This window comes from Notolepis coatsorum (assembly GCF_963971535.1).
Source record: "Notolepis coatsorum genome assembly, chromosome: 19".
Taxonomy (NCBI): domain Eukaryota; kingdom Metazoa; phylum Chordata; class Actinopteri; order Aulopiformes; family Paralepididae; genus Notolepis; species Notolepis coatsorum.
The window spans coordinates 73,607,484-73,631,579 of NC_140183.1; the positions used below are offsets into that span (position 1 = coordinate 73,607,484).

At 41.3% G+C, this 24,096-nt stretch overlaps 1 protein-coding gene across 1 annotated transcript; it reads left to right on the top strand.

The window, feature by feature from the left end:
- Positions 1-751: 751 nt before the first annotated feature.
- cep72 (centrosomal protein 72) lies at positions 752-21,635 on the top strand (the record flags this gene model as incomplete). The annotated part of the gene is made up of 14 exons (XM_084336700.1): positions 752-833; positions 1,394-1,521; positions 1,613-1,805; positions 1,919-2,027; positions 2,465-2,643; positions 2,761-2,822; positions 2,914-2,947; positions 4,144-4,320; positions 9,064-9,272; positions 11,174-11,267; positions 19,695-19,873; positions 20,286-20,412; positions 21,010-21,121; positions 21,572-21,635. Exons 1-14 carry the CDS (start codon positions 758-760, stop codon positions 21,633-21,635), a joined length of 1,743 nt encoding a protein of 580 aa, XP_084192826.1. The 5' UTR covers positions 752-757.
- Positions 21,636-24,096: the final 2,461 nt, after the last annotated feature.

Genomic DNA, 24,096 nt, shown 5'->3' on the forward strand with positions numbered 1-24,096 from the left:
GTGTGTGTGTGTGTGTGTGTGTGTGTGTGTGTGTGTGTGTGGTTCTGTCACTCAATTGTTAATCACATTATAACTGGCTTTTGACCTGCCTGATGAAATCAGGTTTCGGCATGAAGTCAGTATTGCTTAGGGTGACTGTTTCCCCGTCGTGGTGATGTCAGAGCTCTGGCAATCGACATCTTTGTCTGGGAATCTGTCCATATGGCTTCTTAATTTGTGCTGTTTACTGTTTAATAACCATAATAACCAATAAAAAATACACTACAATGCCAAACTTATTTTCGTTGTACTGTACTTGTGCTGTATAATAACAGTACATTTGAATCGAATCCTGACTGGACATTCATTGTGCCTTCAATCTGCACAAACTCCTACCTTGAAGAGTTGACGGGCGGCGTAGAGTGCAGTGGCAGAAAGAATGACGTTGGAACACAGTGTAATCCATTCTGTTATACTAGATGCCATTGATCTGTCACAGTTCAGTCCAAGAGAACATGCACAACGTCAACAACAAGCTAACTTTAGCAAAAGTTGGACACGTTTTACTAAGCGAATCTGGCGCACAGCAACGGAATGAAGTTATCCACAGTTCGCAGTGGATTGTTTTTGTCTGGTTTTAAATGCTGTTTTCAATTATTGAACAGAATACGGACCACAGCACGCAACCCAACTTCTGCACTACTGCATGCCTTTGTTTTGACACGTGACTCAGAATGAGGATGTCGACAGTGCGCATGCTCGTAACAGTTCGAAAAGTATGGCGGTGGAGTGCTTGACAACAATAACTGAGCAATGGATACGGGAGAGATTGCAGATAAAACACCCCTATCTTGGTAATGTTGACCTAGTAATATACGTCTACATTGAGGTTATTTAAGTAACGCTAAAATAATTTCTTGTTAGGAACAAAGAGGGCGTCTGAGACGCCCTACCTGTGCGCAGCAGAGCTGCCTTGCTAACGTTTACGCTAATATTAAAGGGGCATTTCACCCACACGTGAACTAACTAGCTTCTATTCATTTGATATTTGGTTATAATGGTTTGTTTTAATTGGGATTCTTAAAAAGCCACATTCACTGTGTGTTAAGCAGTTATATACGGTAAACGTATTGCCAACAACATTGCTATTTCTATTTCTTAAATTTTTTGGAAAATCTTTTCAATGAGCTGCAGTTGACGTTTCCTGGAGTACAATTTTCTAATACATTTTCAATAACGTTTAAAGTAAATTCATTTGGGAAATACTGTTGACCCTTTGGGATATGTGTGCAATTGTGCACATACTCTGCTTTGTTTAAAGTGCCCCTTTATGCTAGTTAACCTGCTCTTAAACAGAACAAAGATAAAGGCAAAGAAAAAAAAAAAAAATCCTTTTCACCTATGTCTTTAACAGGGGATGTCAGATCGCTAAGCCTACCCGGAACATACCAGGAGAAGATCAGATATCTTGGCAATGCAATGAAGAACTTTGTACGTTTGAAGAGCCTTGACCTCTCCTACAATGCACTTGTTTCCATTGAGGTAAGTTCTCTTATTTGGCGTGCAGTACCGGAGACGGATCTAATGATTAATAATTGGACCCTTGTTAAAGCTTTATCTGATCATTCCTAAGGGGGTACAACACCTGAAGATGCTGGAGCGGCTGAACCTGTACTATAACCGCATCCCCACCATTCAGGAGGTCAAAGTGCTCTTCAAGTTGCCAGCTTTGAAAGACCTGGACCTCCGACTCAACCCTCTAACTAAAAGTGATCCACACTACCGCTTGTATCTGGTTCATGCTATGTCCAATCTGCGCAAACTAGGTAAGCTTAGTTTAAACATTGTATGTGTGTTCTATATTGTGAGTTAAAAGGACCATGATGCCACATCTCTGGCCAGTTCTTCTTATTAATAGATGTCTTCCTTGGTTTTCAAGATGACTGTCCGGTCAGAGACACTGAGAGGAAAAATGCCATCATGCAGTTCTCCTCCTCACCCGAGCTCCCGCAAAAGAGCCCCTCTCGGAGTCGCGCAAAGGATAGGAGGTGCATTGAATCGACTAGTATTACATATATGACTTAAAGGGGCACTCAACCGAAAAACAATGCAGACTTATTTTGCACATAATCTCACACATATGCCAAGGCTCTCGACTGTTTTGCACACATTCATTTAGTTGACTGTTATTGAACCCCAAATTTCCCCAACGTGATCAATAAAGGAATATCTTATCTTAACTCTCAATAACTGTGAAACTAAATTAATGTGTGAAACACTTTAGAGCCTTGGGACATGTGCAAAATAAATTGGCATTGTTTTTCAATGAAGTGCCCCTTTTGAATGGGCTTACACCTTACTCTCATAATTATACCTGGTAAAGGACACTCAAACAGAACACAACATTTCCCACACTTAAGCCTCATTCCTTGCAGCTGCCTTTCCTCTGTGGTGATATACTTGCTGTGTTGCTTGTGGTTTGCAGAAGCAGTGATCTGAGGTTAGCTTCAGTCGATCGCTTAACCAAGAAGCTCGCTCAGCTGCACAGCAGTGATGATATCGTGTTGAACTTTGTCTCGAAGAGCAATTTTGGCCAAGGTGAACCTCGGTCGCTCCATGGGTCCCTCCACGAAGAAAGAGAATCACAGCTCTATCGTCTACAAGGTAGGGTTTAAACATCTAAATATCTGCTGTTCTAATCTGAATATTTTGCAGGTCTACTGGGTTCTGTTTAGCTTTGCTTTGAAATGGTAAATAATCAGTGATTACCTTCCTTACCAGAATTCGAAGAGGGAGAATTGAGAGCCGCTTCGGAACCGGAAAGTACTTCGTCTCAAAAACAGGTGATTTGTTTGTTAGTTTGGGTCACAGAAATTGTATTTGCTGGGTTAATATTGGAACATGATTGTTGGAGTACTGTCTGTTTGATTTCAGGAAACTGCTAAATCCATCCTCCGGAGAAAAGATGGTGAGTGTCATTTGCATTTCTTCTAGCGCCCCATACTTTGATTAAGGTAGTGAGACAGGCTGATTTGCATTACAGTCGCTGTTAGAGAAGTAAGATAAGATAACATAAGAACTTTATTGATCCTTGAGGGAAACTGTCATCAGCAGAAGATCACAACAGTCACTCAAACAATCGTACACTAGTGATCATACGGCTACAAAATGGAGAATTATTTTTCAAGAAAAAGCTAAATAAAGTAATAATAATAAACTTTATTTGTATAGCACTTTCATACAAGAATTGCAGCCCAACGTGCTTCACAGCAGTAATGTAGACATAAAATGGACATAAAATAGACATATACATAAGATTAGCATGAAATAGACAGAATAAAAGCAATGCAGAGAGTAAGAAAAGGGTAAAAGCAATGCAGGTAATAACAATACGTCTGGTTAATGCATTAACAGAATATCATTACACCTGTGGACTATATTAGCTGCTTCTTCACACCCAAGCCTGGCGTGGAATAATGAAACATCAGCATATTTCAGCATAACATAGATGTAAATCATTGTCAAAACAAATATTGAGTCACTCATTTAGTTTAGAGTAGATTAGTTTAGTTTATTAGGATCCCCAATTAGCTATAACATTGCAGTAGCTATTCTTCCTGGGGTCCACAAAAAACGTGACCATGCAACATAATACTTACATCATAACATGACATTACAAGTAAACAGGACAAATGACACACACATGCACCCACGCACACACACACAAGACAAGCTCCAATATACAATAATCCAATATACAATAATCAACTACGTGAAATAGCTAAGAATACTTAACTGTACACAACTATATGCCCACATGTGTTCATACATTAGGGCGGGTAGTAGGGATTGTAGGAGATGTTGACATCACAGTAGTCTCCTAGTTGAATCATTTATCTTTGTATGAAAAGGTTAGGGGAAAAGACACTGTAACGCATGCTATACTATACACTGCAGTATTTCATCCCTGCAACATCAGTGTCCCCTCCTTTTTATTTCCTATATCTGCTGGTGTGTGAAACCACCACTAGATGGCGGCAGGAGTCAAGGATACTTTTTTTTACTTATAAAAGAGTCCTAAACCTTCTTATTATTTATATAGTATAAATCACTGTGTAACTTTATATCATTATATGTTGTATTGCGTAATCTTTAACTGACCAGGTCAAACCCAGTCCAAAGTGGCGCATAAAAAAAGCCCGTCAAAAGGGAGTGAAGGACCCAGGGTGTCGTTTGACCACTATGTGGAGAAACACAGGCCTGTATCTGGGAAGAAGAAGCTGAAGGACATCTCCAAGACACTCAGACTGCCAGCCAAGAGCCACTTCACCCCCAATCCTGGTGAGACCTGTACATAATACATAATAGCACACATGACCCCTCTATTGGAGTCCTTATTCGTCCATTTATCCCTTTATTTATTTATTTATTTATTTTAATAATAAAAATGTTTGGGTAGCACTTTATAATAACACCGTTATAATACATTTATAAGGTATTTGTAGATAATGAACTAATCATGAACAAACCATTTATACAGTCTGAAAATACAAATAATTATTACCCTTGTGTGTCGTGTCATCATCACATACCGCAATATACTGAGCACACATTAGGAACAAATGTAACGTTAGCGCCCACTACATCAAGTACGTCTACACAACATATAATATTGTAGGTCGGAAATGGTGGAATAGATTTACCAACAAAAAAGGTGTTTAAACTGCTCATACCTTATTAAAAGCGTGGGGCAGGAGCAGCACGGATAACTTGGTTCTGCATGTATCGTGCTTTCATTCAAACAGACGGCAACACGTGAAGTCAAGTCTCACTCTCGTGAGACTTCCTCTCTAGATACTCTACCTGACCAGGGTACTCCTGGGTCCTAGTGCCCCCCCACGTTACACTATATGTCATGCACATGTATTTTATATGTTAATACAATTGCATTTATCTTTAGTCCTAATTCTGTCACTGTTTGATGTCACAAAGAAGGGTGTATCCGAAAGCTGTCTACAACATTTGTAACATGTGATGAAAAAGTAAACAAATAATTAACTGTATTAGACATTTGTTAATGATGAATAGGCTTCACTTCAGATTGGCCCCCACAATAGCATCTGCAAATGATTTATAGATGTTTTATGAATGTCTTAACAAATCATTTGTTGAACATGAAAAATAAATGGAGATACAGTATAGTCGTTTTTCATATCCATTTTTCAAAGCATCTACAAATGTGTTACTACACATTAAACAACATTATTTAATGATGAACAAATCAAGTACAAACAATGTTGATAATGAGTTATAAATAATGTAGAACTAATCTGTAAATGTTATACAAATATAGTTATAAATGATTTAATAATCATTTATGAATGTATATAAATGGTTTGTTCATGATTAGTTCATTATCCACTAATGCGTTATAAATACTTTGTAAATGTTATACAAATAGGGCGGCTACGTGGCGTAGTGGGCAAGGCGCTCGCCACGAAATCTGGAGACGCTGGGCTTGCCTGTTCAAGCCCAGCGCTCCACATTTGCTTTCAGTTTAGCTGGTCGTCCGTACTAATACACATTGGTGGGAAACTGATGGGTGGGGATCGGGCGTTGTGGACAGCGACTCCTACAGGTCGGTTGGTGCGCCTGCGCAGTAGAATCAGGAAGTGTCGGGGGCAGCGTGAGCCTCCCGCGCGTTAATGCTACAGCAACTTCAAAGCAACTTCAACACAACATCAGCGCGATTTCAGCGCGGTTGTTGTTTAGGGTCTTGTAGACTGTTGCTTGGACGTTGTGTACATGTCCCCCAAATCTAACCTAAACAACCGTTGCGTTGATATTGCGTAGCAGTGATTGGTTGGTTAGCGAATGGGGGCGGGGCTGTCATAGAATAATATTGGTCTCGCAGAGAATACCATCCGCCATTGTTGTAGCCAGCCAGCGTTGATGCTAAATAATTAGCGTCACATAGCTGGCCTTTTTCTGAAAACCCAAGCACATATTGTTCCATAGCATACGCCTTCAGTTGATCATGACAAATCCTCTCTTACCTTGACGATTAAAAAGCCTCCATAATTTAGTAAATAAAGCTGTAGCCAGCCAGCTAGCATTGGTGCTATACAAAATGCTATCCACATTAGCTACATAGCTAACCAACTAAATACAATGGTATCCTGAGGTAACTTTAACATTAAATACAACGTTTGCTAGTCGAAATGACTGGACACACACAGGGACAAGTTAAACATCAATCAATTAATTTATTCCAATAGGTAGTTTGAGCTGCATGTGAGCCGAGGTCCTCTCTCCATTGGAAACGAATGATGTTATGGTAACGTTAGCTCGAAAAGCACAGAAAGTTAAGCTGCTAGCAACAGACACTATAACACTTCCGGTCGGGGGATTTCAAAATAAAAGAGCGACGTCTAAAATCACCGGAAATACGTTTATTTTGTACATTATCTAACGTTAACACGAACCTAAACTAACTTTAGTTAAACTAACTTTGCGCGTCGATGTTGCAGAAGCATAAAGGCAGAGTGTCTAAAACACTGTTGCTTTGTCGATGTTGTGTTGCAGTTGCTTTGAAGTTTCTGTAGCATGCAGAGGCCTTTACTCCTCGCCACTGAGAGATCGAGCTGCGTAGGTGAAAAGATGCGACTGCTGTTACCTCAAGTACCGGAGGGGACTTGTGCTATGTATGACTTAGTCCACATTGCAGCCGGCTTGTGGGAGGCAAGAAACAGCGTTCGTGACAGGGGAGGGTTGAATTGGATGTTACGAAATTGGGATGGGAGAAAGATATAGAAAATGGGAGAAAAAGTGGATACAAAAAAAAATGTTATACAAATATAGTTATAAATGATTTAATAATCATTTATGAATGTATATAAATGGTTTGTTCATGATTAGTTCATTATCCACTAATGCGTTATAAATACTTTGTAAATGTTATACAAATATAGTTATAAATGATTTAATAATCATTTATGAATGTATATAAATGGTTTGTTCATGATTAGTTCATTATCTACAAATACCTTATAAATGTATTATAACAGGGTGTTATTATAAAGTGCTACCAATGTTTGCACATAACATAAATCGCAGTTTCTTCACAATGTTGAATGTTTCTATGTCTAATAGATGGTAGCCCCTTTCGTGACTGCTGATGCACACCTTGCTTTGAATACAGCAGTTACTTGCTTGACCTAACTAGCCATGGGAACATTCACTCTGAAGCACTGGTTATTTACGAACTGTTCGTTCTAAATTTATCACAGAGAAATATCAAAGGTACTCACAGTTGCACGAGGGTTTCACACACAAAACCGGGGTGGTTTGAAAGCTCGGCGTTGCTAATAAACATTTTAAATAATTTTTATAAACTGGTCAACTGCATTATTTCCGGCGTTGGGTGCATGATGTGCATGCGCTCATTGCGCTGTGATCACAGCGCAGGCGCACCAGGCAGCCAAATACGGAAATAAAGCCGTTTTGAGCAGTGTTGACCAGTTATAAAAATTCTTTAAAATGTTTATTAGCAACGCCGAGCTTTTAAACCACCCCGGTTTTGTGTGTGAAACCCTCGTGCAACTGTGAGTACCTTTGATATTTCTCTGTGATAAATTTAGAACAAACAGTTCGTAAATAACCAGTGCTTCAGAGTGAATGTTCCCATGGCTAGTTAGGTCGAGCAAGTGACTGCTGTATTCAAAGCAAGACGTGCATCAGCAGTCACGAAAGGGGCTAAATAGATGGTTTCACTGGAATGCTGTTACTAGGGAACAGTTTGGATCCATGTATACAGTCAGGTCCATAAATATTTGGACATCAACACAAATAATTTTGGCTCTGTACACCGCCACAGTGGATTTAAAATGAAACACTGGAGGTAAATACCCTCAAATTAAAGCTGAAAGTCTGCACTTTAACTCTTTAATTGCCAAACCCGAGATAAGTCGGGTTAACTCGCCATGCGATGGCTGCCAGACCCGAGATGTCTCGGGTTTTGTCATTTATTCTTTTATTCATTATTCATCCAGGGACCTCTGTGTTACCATAGGAAATGAGTCTGAGATCGCCAAAGTGCAATACCGGCCGCATCCTGCTAGACGGCAGTATCGAGCACCCTTTGAAACCTTATATCTTACCCTGTGTTACGTTCAAATCCCTATGGGTGCAGTTTTCTGGGTCAGGTGAGTCTAGCGGTTCGCCCTATCGCATTGAAGCACGTCAAATGCCCCCGATGCATGTGTTGTGGTGGGTTATGTCGTGGACCAGATGGACATCAGATGGACCAGATGGCGATCAAATAATTGGAATATTCTTTTTGGAATACCCCTGATCAGAGGTAAGGACTATCTGACGTCAATTCCAGCTTGATCATGCAATGTTTTCATACCGATCCAGCTGATCAGTGTTTTTAGTGTTCAATACGAATGCCGTTACTGGCAATCAAAGCATCAGAAACGCCCCCCCCCCCCCCCCATATGCATTCATGATGAAACATAATAATATTATACATAATATTATATACATTTGATTTGGAAATAGTAGCGTGTCCAGGCAAGAAACGCCAATGCTTATAGTAGAATTCACGTTGCGCCCTATAACTCGCTTCCCAGGAATTAACCCCGATCAGTCTGAAATTATACTTATATTCACCACGGGATAACGCGTGGACGTATGCATGAAAAAAATTATCTCTTTTTTGCATCTTGGACGGAAGAAAGTCACTGTCAAATGACCATAGTATTGTCCCCATAGCTATAATATAGAATATAGATATAGCTCTCCAAACATAGTGACGCACAGTGAAAATATGTAATGGAAACCTGGCACGTTAGCTACAAGGCCAAGACTAATAGCTGGCACTGAATGAGTTAAAGCACATCTTGATTGTTTCATTTCAAGTCCATTGTGGTGGTGTACAGGGCCAAAATTATGAAAACTGTGCCAATGTCCAAATATTTATGGGCCTGTCAGCTATTTTATTAGCAAACATTGCAACAGGAAATAAACTTAATTTAGAATGTTTTCTGTTGAAACTATATTTGTTTATTTGTTTATTTTCAGATCAAGGACTCCAGCGTAGTTCTTCGTTAATGGACATCCGACCTCCCAGTCCGAGGAGGTCTGGTCTAAATCTCAGTCTCTCTGATCCCTCCAACCCCATCCTGCATCCTCCCAGACTCTCCCACTCCAGTGGCAAGACGGCGGAGGCCTCCAGCGGCAAGACGGCGGAGGCTTCCAGCTCTCCACGCAAAGCTCACCAGCAGAAGAGGGTATAAAAACGATCTCCTTTGACTACCATCTGATTCATTCATTAATTCATAACCGACTGTTGCACCTGCTGACTGCCTCCCAATCACACGCATAGCCCTCAGACTATTCTCTCCTCCCCCTAAGCTCCCTCACCTACCTCCCTCCTTCCCCCCTTTCTTCTCTCTCTCTCCCTCTGGTTCTCACTCTCCCTTTCTCTTTTTCCCTCTCTCTTATTTATTGTAATTGTCCTTGTATACTATTGCTACTGTAATTTTGTATTTTATTTACTTGTATGCATGTACATAACCTTGTTTTTGTTGCAGCCAACCCCCCCCCCCCCCCCCCCCCCTTCCCTCAAAAGGCCTTTGCTTTTTGGTTGCTTTCAGGCTGCTTTTGTATATAAGAATTCGTTCTTACTTGGTTGCCTGGGTAAATAAAAAATCATCCTGCACTATGGAACATTTTCATGAAGAATCACTTCTTCAGCAGCTATATCAGGGAGTCGAGCCGAACAAGAGAAACCCCTCCAGACAGCGACGCATGAAACACAGTGAAATTCCCCATATGAGCCCTTCTGGTCGGGTATGACTTAGAGCTGCTCAATCATGGCAAAAATCATAATCACAATCATTTTGATTGATCCCGTCGATTTGAGAACATCATATGACGACGACTGAATTAGTTTTACCTTTCTTCTCGACCAAAGGCTGCCTTTCTGTCATCTTCTACTACAAGTTACCAAAGATGTTTCAGAATAACTGGAGAAACGTGCCGTGGCTCTCTCCTCCCTCTTGACACGAGCTGAAACTACTGTTGTGGGCTTGAAGGAAGGGGAACACGGCATGCGGCACAATAATCGCTTCATCTCGATTATCTTGTTTTCATGATCGTGGGAAGCCAAAATCGTAATTTAAATAGAATCTATCCATCCAGATAATTTTGGTGTGATTCGCTTAGTTTAGAAGATAACTGCCGTAGATATATCTGCCATGGAGATATCTGCCATGGAGATATCTGCCGTAGAGATGTCTGCCGTAGAGATGTCTGCCGTAGAGATATCTGCCGTAGAGATATCTGCCGTAGAGATGTCTGCCGTATGGATGTCTGCCGTAGAGATGTCTGCCGTAGAGATGTCTGCCGTAGAGATGTCTGCCGTAGAGATGTCTGCCGTAGAGATGTCTGCCGTATGGATGTCTGCCGTAGAGAGGTCTGCCGTATGGATGTCTGCCGTAGAGATGTCTGCCGTAGAGATGTCTGCCGTAGAGATGTCTGCCGTATGGATGTCTGCCGTATGGATGTCTGCCGTAGAGATGTCTGCCGTAGAGATGTCTGCCGTAGAGATGTCTGCCGTATGGATGTCTGCCGTAGAGAGGTCTGCCGTATGGATGTCTGCCGTAGAGATGTCTGCCGTAGAGATGTCTGCCGTAGAGATGTCTGCCGTAGAGATGTCTGCCGTATGGATGTCTGCCGTAGAGATGTCTGCCGTAGAGATGTCTGCCGTAGAGATGTCTGCCGTAGAGATGTCTGCCGTAGAGATGTCTGCCGTAGATACCTGCCATCACTCCAATACAATAGAGCTGAATGCCACTTGGTTGTGGCGCTCAAACCACAAAATAAAACTCAAAAGCAATGTCTCTTTCCAGAAATCATGACTTGGTGACTCAGGATAATACACAGACCTTGTTGTGAGCAGTTTCATGTAGGAACTATTTTCTACCAAAGTATGAATAATAAGATTGGAAAGAGACAGAAATCAGCCGAGTGCCATTCAGCTCCATTGTATTGAAGTGATAGTTTTTTTTTGTAATGTTATGTAAACCTGTAGAAAGTAAATTACCGGTAACTGTTTACAAGGTTGAAGGGGAAACCTTGTTCCTTCTTTTGGGTCATGTATCTGTCTCTGTGTGAATCTGTCTCCCAGGGGAGCTATAGGAAACCTCTGGAGAAGCTGCTCAACCTTGTGGACAAGCACTGGAGCGGAGAGAGGTCACTCCACCACAACAACAACTTCCTGTGTGAGTGTTTGGATACATCAGACAGGGAAGATAAAACACCCTCTCATCATGTTTATTAGGGGTGTTAAGAACAATAATCTTTGCACCACGTGACACACTGACATGAAGGATCCATCTGTAAAGTAAAATTAACGTATATTTTATTTATTCACATTAGAAATACTCTGAACTAGTAGTTAGGTGAGTTTTTTTTTTTTTTTTTTATCCACTTTTTCTCCCATTTTTCTATATTTTCTCCCATCCCAATTTCGTATCATCCAATTCAACCCTCCCCTGTCACGAACGCTGTTTCTTGCCTCCCACAAGCCGGCTGCAATGTGGACTAAGTCATACATAGCACAAGTCCCCTCCGGTACTTGAGGTAACAGCAGTCGCATCTTTTCACCTGCGCAGCTCGATCTCTCAGTGTCGAGGAGTAACGCGTGGGAGGCTCACGCTGCCCCCGACACTTCCTGATTGTACTGCGCAGGCGCACCAACCGACTTGTAGGAGTCGCTTGTTCACAACGTTCGATCCCCACCCTTCAGTTTTCCCTCCCCGTAATACGGCCAATGTGTATTACTGCGGACGACCAGCTAAACTGAAAACAATGTGGAGAGCTGGATTCGAACACGCGAATCCTAGCGTCTCCACACTGGTGGCGAGTGCCTTGCCCACTACACCACCTAGCCGCCCTGTAGTTAGGTGAGTTTTAAGGGGAAATCCACCCTGAAATAGAATTCACGTGTGTTATCTCTATAATACTGTCTGGTACTGTACAATTTGTGAATATGAAGAAGTCTCTCCTTAACACTTTCAGAGCCCAAGCTTAATCTTGATTTACCGGTTGAATGCCCACCATCCACTTCAATGTTAGCATTAATAACGCCTAATCTATGTTTTAAATTATGGCTATGTGTCTAATCTGCCCGTCGCTTATCAATGACCCGTTTTCCAGTCAACATTGTCGAAGCGGATTGTTATTTTATCGGTTCATTTTCGTTTCATAGCATTTTGAAAAGCCCTCGTTTTCAAGGAAATTTTAAAGATTCCATGATAAACGCCCTGTACTGGAATATTCTAGAATACACAAACTGTCATTTTTCGGCCTATTTATTAATCGTTTTCAAATAAACGCTAGATTATCGATAGTATATGTGTACGACGTATGCACGCTGGGGCCGCGAGCTGAAAATCGATTCTCTGATTTCCTCAAAGCGATCGCGCGCGCACACACACACACACACACATAGGGCAAACGCTGAGATCTCAGTGAATACAACTCTGATTATCCCAAGACTGGTAAAATAGATTCCTCAAGTTCAAGTTCAAGTTCTTTAATAGTTGTCATACAGAAGTACAGAATACTTTCATACAAAATGCTTCTTACTGTTACGCTCCAGAGACTGTGCTAGACAAGATAGTATCAAATAACATAATAACATAATATAGCATGAATTTAGAAGAAGAAAATGAGGTCACAGTGTTCGGTATAGACATATGTACAATGTTCTGAGTTACCATATAATATACAATACACAATACTATGCAGTGTACTAATGTACAGTACTATCTAGTGCAAAGCAGAAATGGGATGAGGTACAATTTTAGGTACAATTTACAGTAAGGTGTACGAGTTGTAGTGCAATCCTTCATCCATAAATATAAAGTGTGGGGAGTGGGTGCTACAGTGTGTTTGTTTAAAGTGGGTGTGTGCTATAAGTGTGTGGAGTGGGTGCTACAGTGTGTTTGTTTAAAGTGAGTGTGTGCGTGTGGATGTGTGTGCTATGTGCGTTTGGTGGTTGTTGTTGTGTAGTGTTCATTCATTGTTCGTTTAGCAGCCTGATGGCCTGGGGATAGAAGCTTCTTCTGAGTCTTTCTGTGCTCGCCTTGAGACTCCTGTATCGCTTGCCTGACCGCAGCAGTTCAAAGAGGCAGTTGTTCGGGTGACTGGAGTCTTTAATGATTCTCTTAGCCTTGCCCTTGCAACGCTTGTAGTAAATGTTCTGGAGGGTGGGGAGCCCCCCTCCAATTGTGCGTTCGGCTGAACGTGTCACTCTTTGTAGTGTGCTTTGGTCTTGTGCAGTGCTATTCCCAAACCAGGAGGTGATGTTGCCGGTCAAGATGCTCTCTATTGTACATGAGTAGAAGTTCTTAAGGATCTTCTGGCTGACTTGGAACTTCCTTAGGCGCCTGAGGAAGTAGAGGCGTTGTCGTGCCTTCTTCACAACACTGTTAATGTGTGTGGTCCATGTCAAGTCCTCGGATATCCTTACCTCAGATCAGATGTTCTCCAAAAAGATCATTCCAATTCCTGATCGCCATTCCAAAAATCGATCACTACTGTCTACTATCGATTGGCTACTGTGAATATATATTCCAGGCTGATTCCCGTCGCGCGATCACTTCCATGTTGAGCAGACGGCTTGCCACAGCTCAGGGAGCCAGCTGGCCCCGCCTCTACATATCACTGATCCCAGGTCAGTCTAAGCGACTGATGTGCAGTTTTCAGGGATAGACGATAGGGGGCGCTTTTTTCCATTCTGAGCTGCTGGAGGAGCTGGTGTACCAACGGGAGACTCGGTTGATGAAATATGAATTCAGATCGCCAATAAAAAAATAAAACGATAATTGTCGTCGTGGGCATTCAGGGGGGGGGCCTGATAAAACGTCATATGACGTTTTGGGCATTGAAAGTGTTAAGGCGAGACACCCCAGGTGAATAGGCAAATATACTTTCTTTTGTTGATTTTGTTATATTTTGCTTCCTAAACATGTCTTTTATGAAACTAGTGACAATAAAACGTCAATAACACACATTTAGTTGTTTATTTTACTTCATTTTGCCTTATTGCATCCATAAATGTGCACATATTTAATGGGGAAGTGCCTCATTTGCATACCGGTATATAAACATAAAATTCAGAAAACTTGCAATATATTTTTTCTTATTTTATATGTACATAACATAGTGATATCTATTCAAATATCTTTTGCCTATTAGGGGGTACTACACTGTACTACACTGTTTGTAGCCTGTGTGTAGTTCTGTTCAGTTCAATAATATCATTATTATTATTCAGTTATCAGGCATGTGTTTAGGTTGTCAATTACTAATGGTTTGATTAGGTATTGTGTTTGTAAATAGCTGTTTAAAAAAAAATTATGGCATTTTACATACCGAACTTTGAAGGCGTTTTCCCAAAAATGAGTTTTTCCTCATACTCTGAGCCAGAAATCTCCACTTCAGTAGCACTCGCATACACCAAACCTTCCAGTTCTATTCATATATATGTTCTGAAGGTATTTACAGAAGGGTTTGTTGATATCGCATTCATACCCTGATTTATATCACATTTTATTCCTAAAAACATGGTGAAATATGGAATTTTACCATACAAATGGACTGAATTGAGTATTTTCTGATTTATGGAGTGATAAAAAGAGATATCCAAAATCCCCTCTGTAATAACCTTTGGCTCTAATATGTCAACAAAATGAAACTATAATTTTGAAAATGGCTTTATCCAATGTTCAGATTTCTGTCCTGGAATTATATGCAAATTTGTGTATATTTAAACATACAATTTCAGAAAACTTGTAATACAAAAAAGTCTTGTCTTAATATAAGTAATCAACTGGGGAAGTTTCATTGTGATATCTATTAGTTAAATGTTTTACCCTAGTCACCTGTAGTGTCTCGCCTTAAAGGAAAACTCCAACATTTTGGGAAATTTGCTTATTTGCCATCTTCCCTGGAGTTAGACAAGAAGATACATACCTTTGTCATCTCTGTGCATGCATTAGGCTTAGGGAACGCCCGCACCGTTAGCGTAGCTTAGCGTCAGTCACTGGAAGTAGGTTCCTCCAGCAGCCAAGTTCTCAGGCTACTTCCCAACAGTCACGAAATACACTCCAAATACAACTCCAAAACGTTCCTGTAAACATGTTGTGACCTGTGTATTTACCACGTGGAGAAATACAAAATAATTGAATTAGACATTTCCGTTTTCTAAGCAGATATACTCGGATTTTTTTTTTGCCGAACCACTGCTGTCTGGGCGGCGTGAATATTAAAGGCAACCAACTTGTGTTCAGCTTTTCGTTCAGCGTTTCTCTGATTGGCCACACGGCCACGTGACCGCCCTAGCACACGCCCTTTTCCGCTGAGAGACGCGGCAGAAGCGCTGGTCGAACCAACGCGCTGGTCGAACCAGTTCAGACAGAGGTGTTTATTTATATTAATAAACATATCTACTAGAAACACTGGTGTTCTGTTGTGTGACTGTACTAAACTCTTCCACCACATGACCGACATTTGACATACAGTACACCTCCTATCTATGTTGTTGGGATTATGTTTGGTCATGACAAAACAATAAAAATCGCTACTGTTAGTAACTGCCACCACCCACTTCAATGACAGAGCTCTCATATTTGCGAATGCATAAACTATATCTTAAATTATGGCGATGTGTCTAATATGGCTGTCGCGAAGTCATTGATAAGCGACAGCCATATTAGACACATAGCCATAATTTAAGATATAGTTTATGCATTCGCAAAATATGAGAGCGCTGTCATTGAAGGGCTTCCTACAACGGAGCACAGCCGCTGCTGCTGCTGGAGCGCCGGGGACAAACCACCGCGTCACCCCGCTGGCGCTTCAGCAGCCTCCACGGGCGAAATAACATATAACGTTACAGCGTACAGTTCCACACTGATGTACAGTGAGTGTCTAATATGGCTGTCGCGAAGTCATTGATAAGCGACAGCCATATTAGAAACATAGCCATAATTTAAGATATAGTTTATGCATTCGCAAAATATGAGAGCGCTTGAAGGGCTTCCTACAACGGAGCACGGCCGCTGCTGCTGCTGGAGCGCCGGGGACAAACCACCGCGTCGCCCCGCTGGCGCTTCAGCAGCCTCCACGGGCGAAATAACATATAACGTTACAGCGTACAGTTCCACACTGATGTACAGTGACACCCAGCAGAGTTTCTAGTTACAGTAGTGACCCGTGAATTGGGTTTTATCACTGGAGATACATTTCTGCCGCAGCTGAACACAAGTTGGTTGGTACACAAGTTGGTTGCCCGCGCTGCCGCTTGCTCCTTGGATTTCATTTGGGACGTGGGCCGGCTCGCGGCAAAAGGGGGCGGGGGGTCGCGGCCAATCAGAGAAAAGCTGAACACAAGTTGGTTGCCTTTAATATTCACGCGTCTGGGCGCAGTGATTTCACGCAACGCAGTGCTACGCATCACCTCAAAAGCCCCGTTGTAACTTCCGTCAGTAAAACCAATCTGACTAGTAGCTCGCGGCAGGACACGCTTTCATTGAGTGAAGTACTACAAATAAACAATCAAACCATCATGAAAGTGGTAGCCTACTAAGCCTAGCTATATAAATAATTTTGTTTATATGAAACCGGACCTCTAGGGTCTTATTAGCCATAAGGCAATGAACACCCATAAAGTCAAAGTCAGCTTTATTGTCACCTCTCGTAATGGACAAGACATATACAGAGAAATTAAATTGCGTTTCCCCCAGTGTATATTAAAAAATATCTAATATAAACATAAAGTAAAATATAGTACAATATAAACTAGGGCTGAACGATTAATCGATTTAAAATCGAAATCGCGATTTGAAATGATGCAATTAGCAAATCGCAAAAAAAAAAAAACGCTATTATTTTTTTTTTAACCAGGAAGTCCCATTGATCTCCTTTGCAAGTTATTGTTGTAGGAACAGTTTGGGAGAGGGAGGTAAGGGGTTTTAGATTGTGTGTTGTGAAGTTTAGACTTCAGAGAGGGAGAGTAAAGTACAGAAACCGTTGGGTACCAGTATCGATTCATTTCCCAGGTAAAAAGAAACATTTTCAGGCTCGGTGTCCCGAACAGACCCACCGCGTAGGCCAGATGCAAGCCGAATTTTACAATAAACCTCTGTGGTTTAAATTATCGCAAATTTGATCGCAATCGCAATATCCGTCAGAAAAATCGCAAAGCCTTCCGATCATTGATGGCAGCACAGAGTCCCATTCATTACAGCAGAAGCACTCTATTTCTGTCGGCATAGGTTGGCATGATCCACATTTACACCACCAATCCGTGTCTGTTCTGACTCTCCCCATGGCCCCAAGCTGTTCTGCTTCATCCTCGCGTCTTGCCCAGTCAGCTTCCAAAACACATAGTTCCTCCTCTGTGAATTCGGGTTAAAAAAGATAAGCTTCTGGATCTTGGTTTGTCCAGAAGTATTCATCATCCTCTGAGGATTCCTCTCTTCCAAAGTCGGCCATGATTAGCAGCAGTCAAGTCAAGATACTATATTAGCTAGTCTATCTGATGATATCCACTTCACTCAATGAAAGCGTGTCCTGTCCTGAAAATGTAAACACTGGCCTCGACGTTAGAAAGTAGCACTGCGTCGCCTGAAATCACTGCGCCCAGACAGCAGTGGTTCGGCAAAAAATTGCTTAGAACGGCAGACCAGCCACACTCTCAGACCCAAACGCATTTCCTTTGATTTAATTATACATCAAATGATTTATGTCAAGGATTGCAATGCCTCGCTTGAATGAAGTTAACTTTTCACCTGGATAACGTCAACATTCAGGGTGAATGTAATGTGAGAAATTGGGATTAAATTGCCGTTCTGCAGCTGGATACTATTGGTTTGTTTTGGCAAAATTCTTCTGCTCTGTGTGACAATAAATAAATGAATGATGATATGCAATTTAAAACCAAAAATAAGGCCTCAGTATGAGTTTAAGACGTGAACATGGTCATGTTTGTTAAAAAAAAAGTTAAAAAAGAAATCCAGATATATATATATTTTTTTGCCGATCCCGATCTTCGGAAAATCACGTGATCGGCCCCGATCACGTGATCGGATCGGGACATCCCTAGTAATCAATAATAATAAACGACGTCCCCCGCCCCCCCCCCCCCCCCCCCCTTTCATGCATACATGCTTTGGGATCATCCGGATCATATGCATTTTGAGTTATTTCTGTAGCATCTGTAAAACGGAAATGCCATTGGATATAACGTTAGCAGCTATTAGCTCTACAACTAGCCTTCCAGAAAATATACTAGCCCAAATCCGCTATAAAGCTTATATTCACAGCGCTATAAAATGAGAACCTATTGATGATTTATTTTTTCTTTAAGCCATTTTGAAGGGACGTTTTATGCACTCAATTGACAATGAGAATGGACAGATAGCAATACTATAAAGTATAGATTTAGCTGTACAAAAAGCCACACGTTTGTTTACAAAAGCTGGCCCTCAACCATTATATTAGACGGGCCCCAGTGGCCGCGAAAGTGTTAAAGCACCTGATTGGATAAATTACATGCTGGACTGGTGCTCTAGTGCGACATCTAGTGGCTAAATGTTATCTTTAGCACCTTTTAATTATTTTTCAATGAGGAATATCCGTTTTGCTGAACAAGGCTGTTGATGTGTCAGTCTCCACCAGGTTTGTTATCCGTTTTGACGGATAGTAAAAGAGAGGATGAACTTTTGGAAGTGTCGGATACGTTGCTGTCAGTTAGAAAAGCTGTGCTTATGTTAAGTTCTAATTCAAAAAACAATTATGATGGATCAATGTAGCCGTGCCCTAAGCTGAACAGAGCTTCTAGTGATGATGTCACCGAGAGATAACACGGAGCTGCTCCATAGACAAGTGAACAGTGGAACTCCTAGGGCACTATGACGGCACCCGTGGTGACTTTACTGGGATGTGGGTACATTTTCTGATTCAGAGCTGTAAACCTACATTTAAATAAAACTCATTTGGATGTAAATAGTGCAAGTAAGAATTCCTCAAGCCCATACATTCGGTCATTGATTCATTGTCAATGGACCAACTCCGGAAAGTGTCACACATCACAAAGTTTTGATGCTCTGATTTCCAGCTTAGGGAGATAGTTGCCTATGTTCATAGATATTGATTTAACTGTCCAAGATAGTTGGAATAGCACAGCTAGTTAGATAGTAGCTAGTTAGATAGTAAATTATATTGACCTATTTGTTTACACTGATTGTGTTGTTGTTACTACCTGTACCCCCCCCCCCCCCCTTCCCCCATGCTGCTATGATGCCTGAATTTCCCCAAGGGGATCAATAAAGGAATATCTTATCTTATGCAAATAGTTTTGTGTGGATTTTTCCTTTAATTGTATATACAGTACAGCCCTCTTTTATGATGGGTGCCGTCACATCTGCAATTCTGCATACCTACTGATATTACACTTAAAATGTTGTCAAACTGAAATTGAAAAATTTTATCAAACCGTAGTCATAATGTAGGGTAATTCCATTATGTATCAAATCTTTGCTTAAATAATTGAATAATCAAATCGAGTCGTCGTCGGATCGGATCCTCACATTCCGTTAAGACAACCTAACGGGTTTCTCGCCCCCTTTCGTCTCCAGCTCAGGCGGTTCAGATCATCTCCATGATGGAGGACGACGTCTCCGGCCGAGAGGCCGAGGTCGTGATCCTGAGGAGGGAGGTGGAGGACCTGAAGCACCGGGCGGAGATACGAGAGGAAGAGCATAAAATAGCGGTTCACCACCTCTCTGTGGAGAAGAGGGATTCACACAGCGGAGTTGTGAGTAGCTAATCAACACTACAGTAGCTAATCGACAGTACAGTAGCCAATCAACAGTACAGTAGCTAATCAACAGTACAGTAGCCAATCAACAGTACAGTAACCAATCAACAGTACAGTATCTAATCAACAGTACAGTAGCCAATCAACAGTACAGTAACCAATCAACAGTACAGTAGCTAATCAACAGTACAGTAACCAATCAACAGTACAGTAGCTAATCGACAGTACAGTAGCTAATCGACAGTACAGTAGCTAATCAACAGTACAGTAGCCAATCAACAGTACAGTAGCTAATCAACAGTAGCCAATCAACAGTACAGTAGCTAATCAACAGTACAGTAGCTAATCGACAAATTTACCCATTAAATGCATGATTTGATTTATTGATTTGTTGTTTGATTCAACGCAGGGCAAGTTGAACGAGCAGCTGAGGATCGTTTTGGGGGAGAACGTTACCCTGCAGAAGCAGCTGATCAAGTTGGAGCAACAGTATCTTAAGTCTATGATGAAAAGTTCGCCCATTACTCAGATTAAAGGTGAGGGAGAAGAATTTACAAAGTAAACCATCAAGCTATTATTCATTGACCATATTCACACGCTGGCCATTTTGCTGTTATGTCATGCTCAGGTTGGGATTCCTTTCCACCCTGTTCCCATACTGAGCATTTTGACATAAGAGCAAAATGGCCGCTGTGTGAATATGGTCAATGGACCTGTCTCAAAACCCTGCCCCTTTTCTTGATCCTCCAATCACAACTGTCGCTTACCTCGGACAAACTTGGTTTGTCCGAGGTAAGCGACAGTTGTGATTGGAGGATCAAGAAAAGGGGCAGGGTTTTGAGACAGGTCAATTGCTATCATGCTTTCTGTTTGTTTGTGCGAGGAGTTTATAACCAATAAAAAATCGCAAGCAGTGATCATCAGTGTATTAGTCACTACGATACTTTCAGTTTGTAAGTGAAAGCTATTTAAAACCAAAGTACAAAACATGAGATATGAATGAGTAATCATCACGTTATCATCCACCGCTAGGACACTTTCTCTATTAGAAGTGAAAGGAATTTAAAGTACACATCTTCTTGAGATATGAGCGGAGAGTAAACCGTAAACACTTTCTCCTCGCGTGTCCTCAGAGGCGCAGACAGAAGTGGACACACTGAGGAGGGAGATAGAAGGACTGAGGGAGAAAGTCCAGGAGGCAGAGAGAGTGAAGGAACTAGCAGACATGCTGCAGCAGAGCCACAGGTGAGAAGACGTCGTCACACCTGAGATGAGGATACCTTCAGAGCCTTTGGCTTGGTTACATCTGTGCCCCAAGCACAAGGAGTGTTGTAATCACTGTTTGTGATTTGGCACTAGTGAATTTATATATATATATATATATATATATTGATCAATGGACAGCGCAGATTGAGGTCAAAGTTCAAAGGTCAAAAAGGACCAAGATGACGATAACATGTTTTTGTTCACATGGCAGCAAGAGTTACATAGTGTGTACAAAGAGCCTGCCTAAAAGATTTACCAACAAACAAAATCTACTCTAAAACAGGCCACAAGAGGATCCTGTGTAGACCTATAGAGTAATATTGAGATGTTGAGTTATTTAAATATTGTTCAGTCTTGTTACATGTTGAATGGGGGATTTCTTTTGCGTTTGTTTGTAATGTAACTTTTGTTTTTGTGTGTTTGCTACAGGTCACTAGTAGCAACCAACGAGCGTTTGCTGGGTGAACTGAAGAGGAGTGGGGAGTACTGTTGAGATCTTGGGGGGGGGGGGGGGGGGGTGAGCGGCTGCACAGCTGCATGAGGACAAGCGGGATAAAAAACAAAACAGGCATTTGTATATGTATTGCATCATGCACCGCATCCAATGGGCGGTTATGTTTGGGGGGGCGTGCGGTCCAATGAAGGTTCAGGTAGGGGTGAGTCTGTACAGAAGATGCCTGGGTTTTAGGCAACCCCATATGATGACCAGCCAATGCCCAGCATCGTGTTAGCAGCAGAATACCTGCATGAGCTCCTGATACGGTTTGTATTCATTTTGGTTTCACACATGATCACTGTTAATTGTAAAGATGCACCGCGTGGGAGAACCGCGTGGCTTCAACCCGCGGGCGGCCGGGCCTACAGTACCTCAAGCCCCTGGAGGGTCAATTACGTGAAATAGGCACGTCGCCTAGCGGTTGAGTCCATGCGGTCCTCGTTGCCAGCCTGACGGGATAAGAACTGCGTAGACTCGACGTCTCAAAAATGTTGTCCCTTCTGGACTGAGATCTCTGAGCCGCACATGCTGCTGATAGAATAGAAGTCATTGCACTGTACATTTCCATCCCTCATATTTATTTAGTTTGACCGATGTTGATAAATGGAGTAGGTTAATTTATTATCGCAAAAGAAATGTGCTCGTGCTGTTTGCGTGATGTAAACAGCGGTGGGGGGGGGGTGGTCGATTCATTCAGGAAACCTTTGTTTATGCGTACGTGTGACAGGCCCGTTATGTCATGAGAAGACGGGTCTGTCTCCTGGCTCTGTGGCAAGATTGTGTCTATCCAGAGTTGTTGCTTAGTTTTTTTTTTTTTTTTAGTCAGTCGAGTCTCCCATCTGCTCCATGGGCTGCGATGTAATGAATTATTCTAGATTCTAGCTGTACCCTGGCTGTTTATACCTCCGTGCCTCAGGGTGGGAGAGCTGCTTACACACACAAACGGGCCACGTTCTCACACAAACACTGGTTCGTTTTAAGCACTAGAACAAAGGGGATAAGTGTTAGATGCTGGTTGTGTATGTGATATCGGTCTTTGGGTGTTTCCTGCAGTTTACTGGTAGTGGCAAATTAGTGTTTTTGGCATTATGATGGAGTCTAGTGCTGGGCGATATGGGGGAAACATTTTCTTTTTTTGTATGTCTTGCAGCACCTGCTTAGATATTAAGTTAGATAATCCAATCGATATGTTCATATTGGACTGCATGGTAATGGGATGTGCGCTACAGTATCAAATTGAAGTTGACATTTTTACATAATTTTCAAATATTTCAGAAATATTCCCAAGTTTTGTAAGAAATCTCACTTTTACTTTTTATCACTAATTTAGACAGTGAAATTGTGATTCAATATTCACAATATAATATTTAAAAAGAAAAAATTACTATTAACACAGATGGAAGAGAATCCATGAGGATAATATTATACCTCATAAGAACAAAGCTTTCATCCACTTTCTTTCTTTTTCAATAATCTCCTGGATTTCTTTTTATTTTCATTAATACGCTACAAATCACACATTTGGACACACATTAAAAAGGTCTAAAGTACAAGAAAAAAAACACATTGCATGCACCAGGGCACAACAGTACATTAAAAAGTTATTTAGAAAAAGAAAAAAATATTGTTCCTCCACATAAAAGGTGCACAGTATTTGGCATTAAGCACACAGGACGGGTCATACTGGATATATGAAAGAAGACTAAATCTAACACACAGATGGCTGCTGGCTGGGACTTGGGTGCATGATTCTTCATCAGCTGAGGCTACAAGCAGAGTGACACGTTTGAAAGAAACTACGTCACTATGTTTTGAAAAATAGATGTTTTACAAAAGTATACTTCTCTTTAGCAACGTTCGTCTTTCTCTCATACAGTGTATTCCCATAACGATAGTGGAGGAATATATTTTGTAAGGATGTCCCGATCGGATCGGATGGAATCTGAGCCGATCACGGTATATTAAAATTGAACGGTATTCAGTATCGGGTATATTAAGCCCAATCAAATTCAGATCCTTTTTTGTTGAAAAAAATAAATGAAAACCATTAAGGGAAAGCTGTGATGTAGAACATTTCTTTCTTTAAGCAGGACTATTCAATTACCAAGCATATCTTACCTGCATTGGAATGGTTTTACTAACTTTAATATACTTGAAGTGTTCTCTGTGCTGCTATATTATCTAGGAAAATACAAATATGGGATCGGATTGGGACTCGGTATTGGCAGATACTCGAGTCCATATTAAATTACTCACGATCGGTGGCAGAAAGAATTTATCGGTAATCCCTAATATATTGCCTTGATTTTGTATTCGGATGAACAGTAGTAGGCCTATTACAACTAAACTATATCCAAAAAAATATTGACTTAATGGCACTGGAGGGTAGCTAGCTGAACAATACTGATGTCATCTCTAGAAAGGTTTTGTACCACAGTGCATTAATGCATATCAGTCG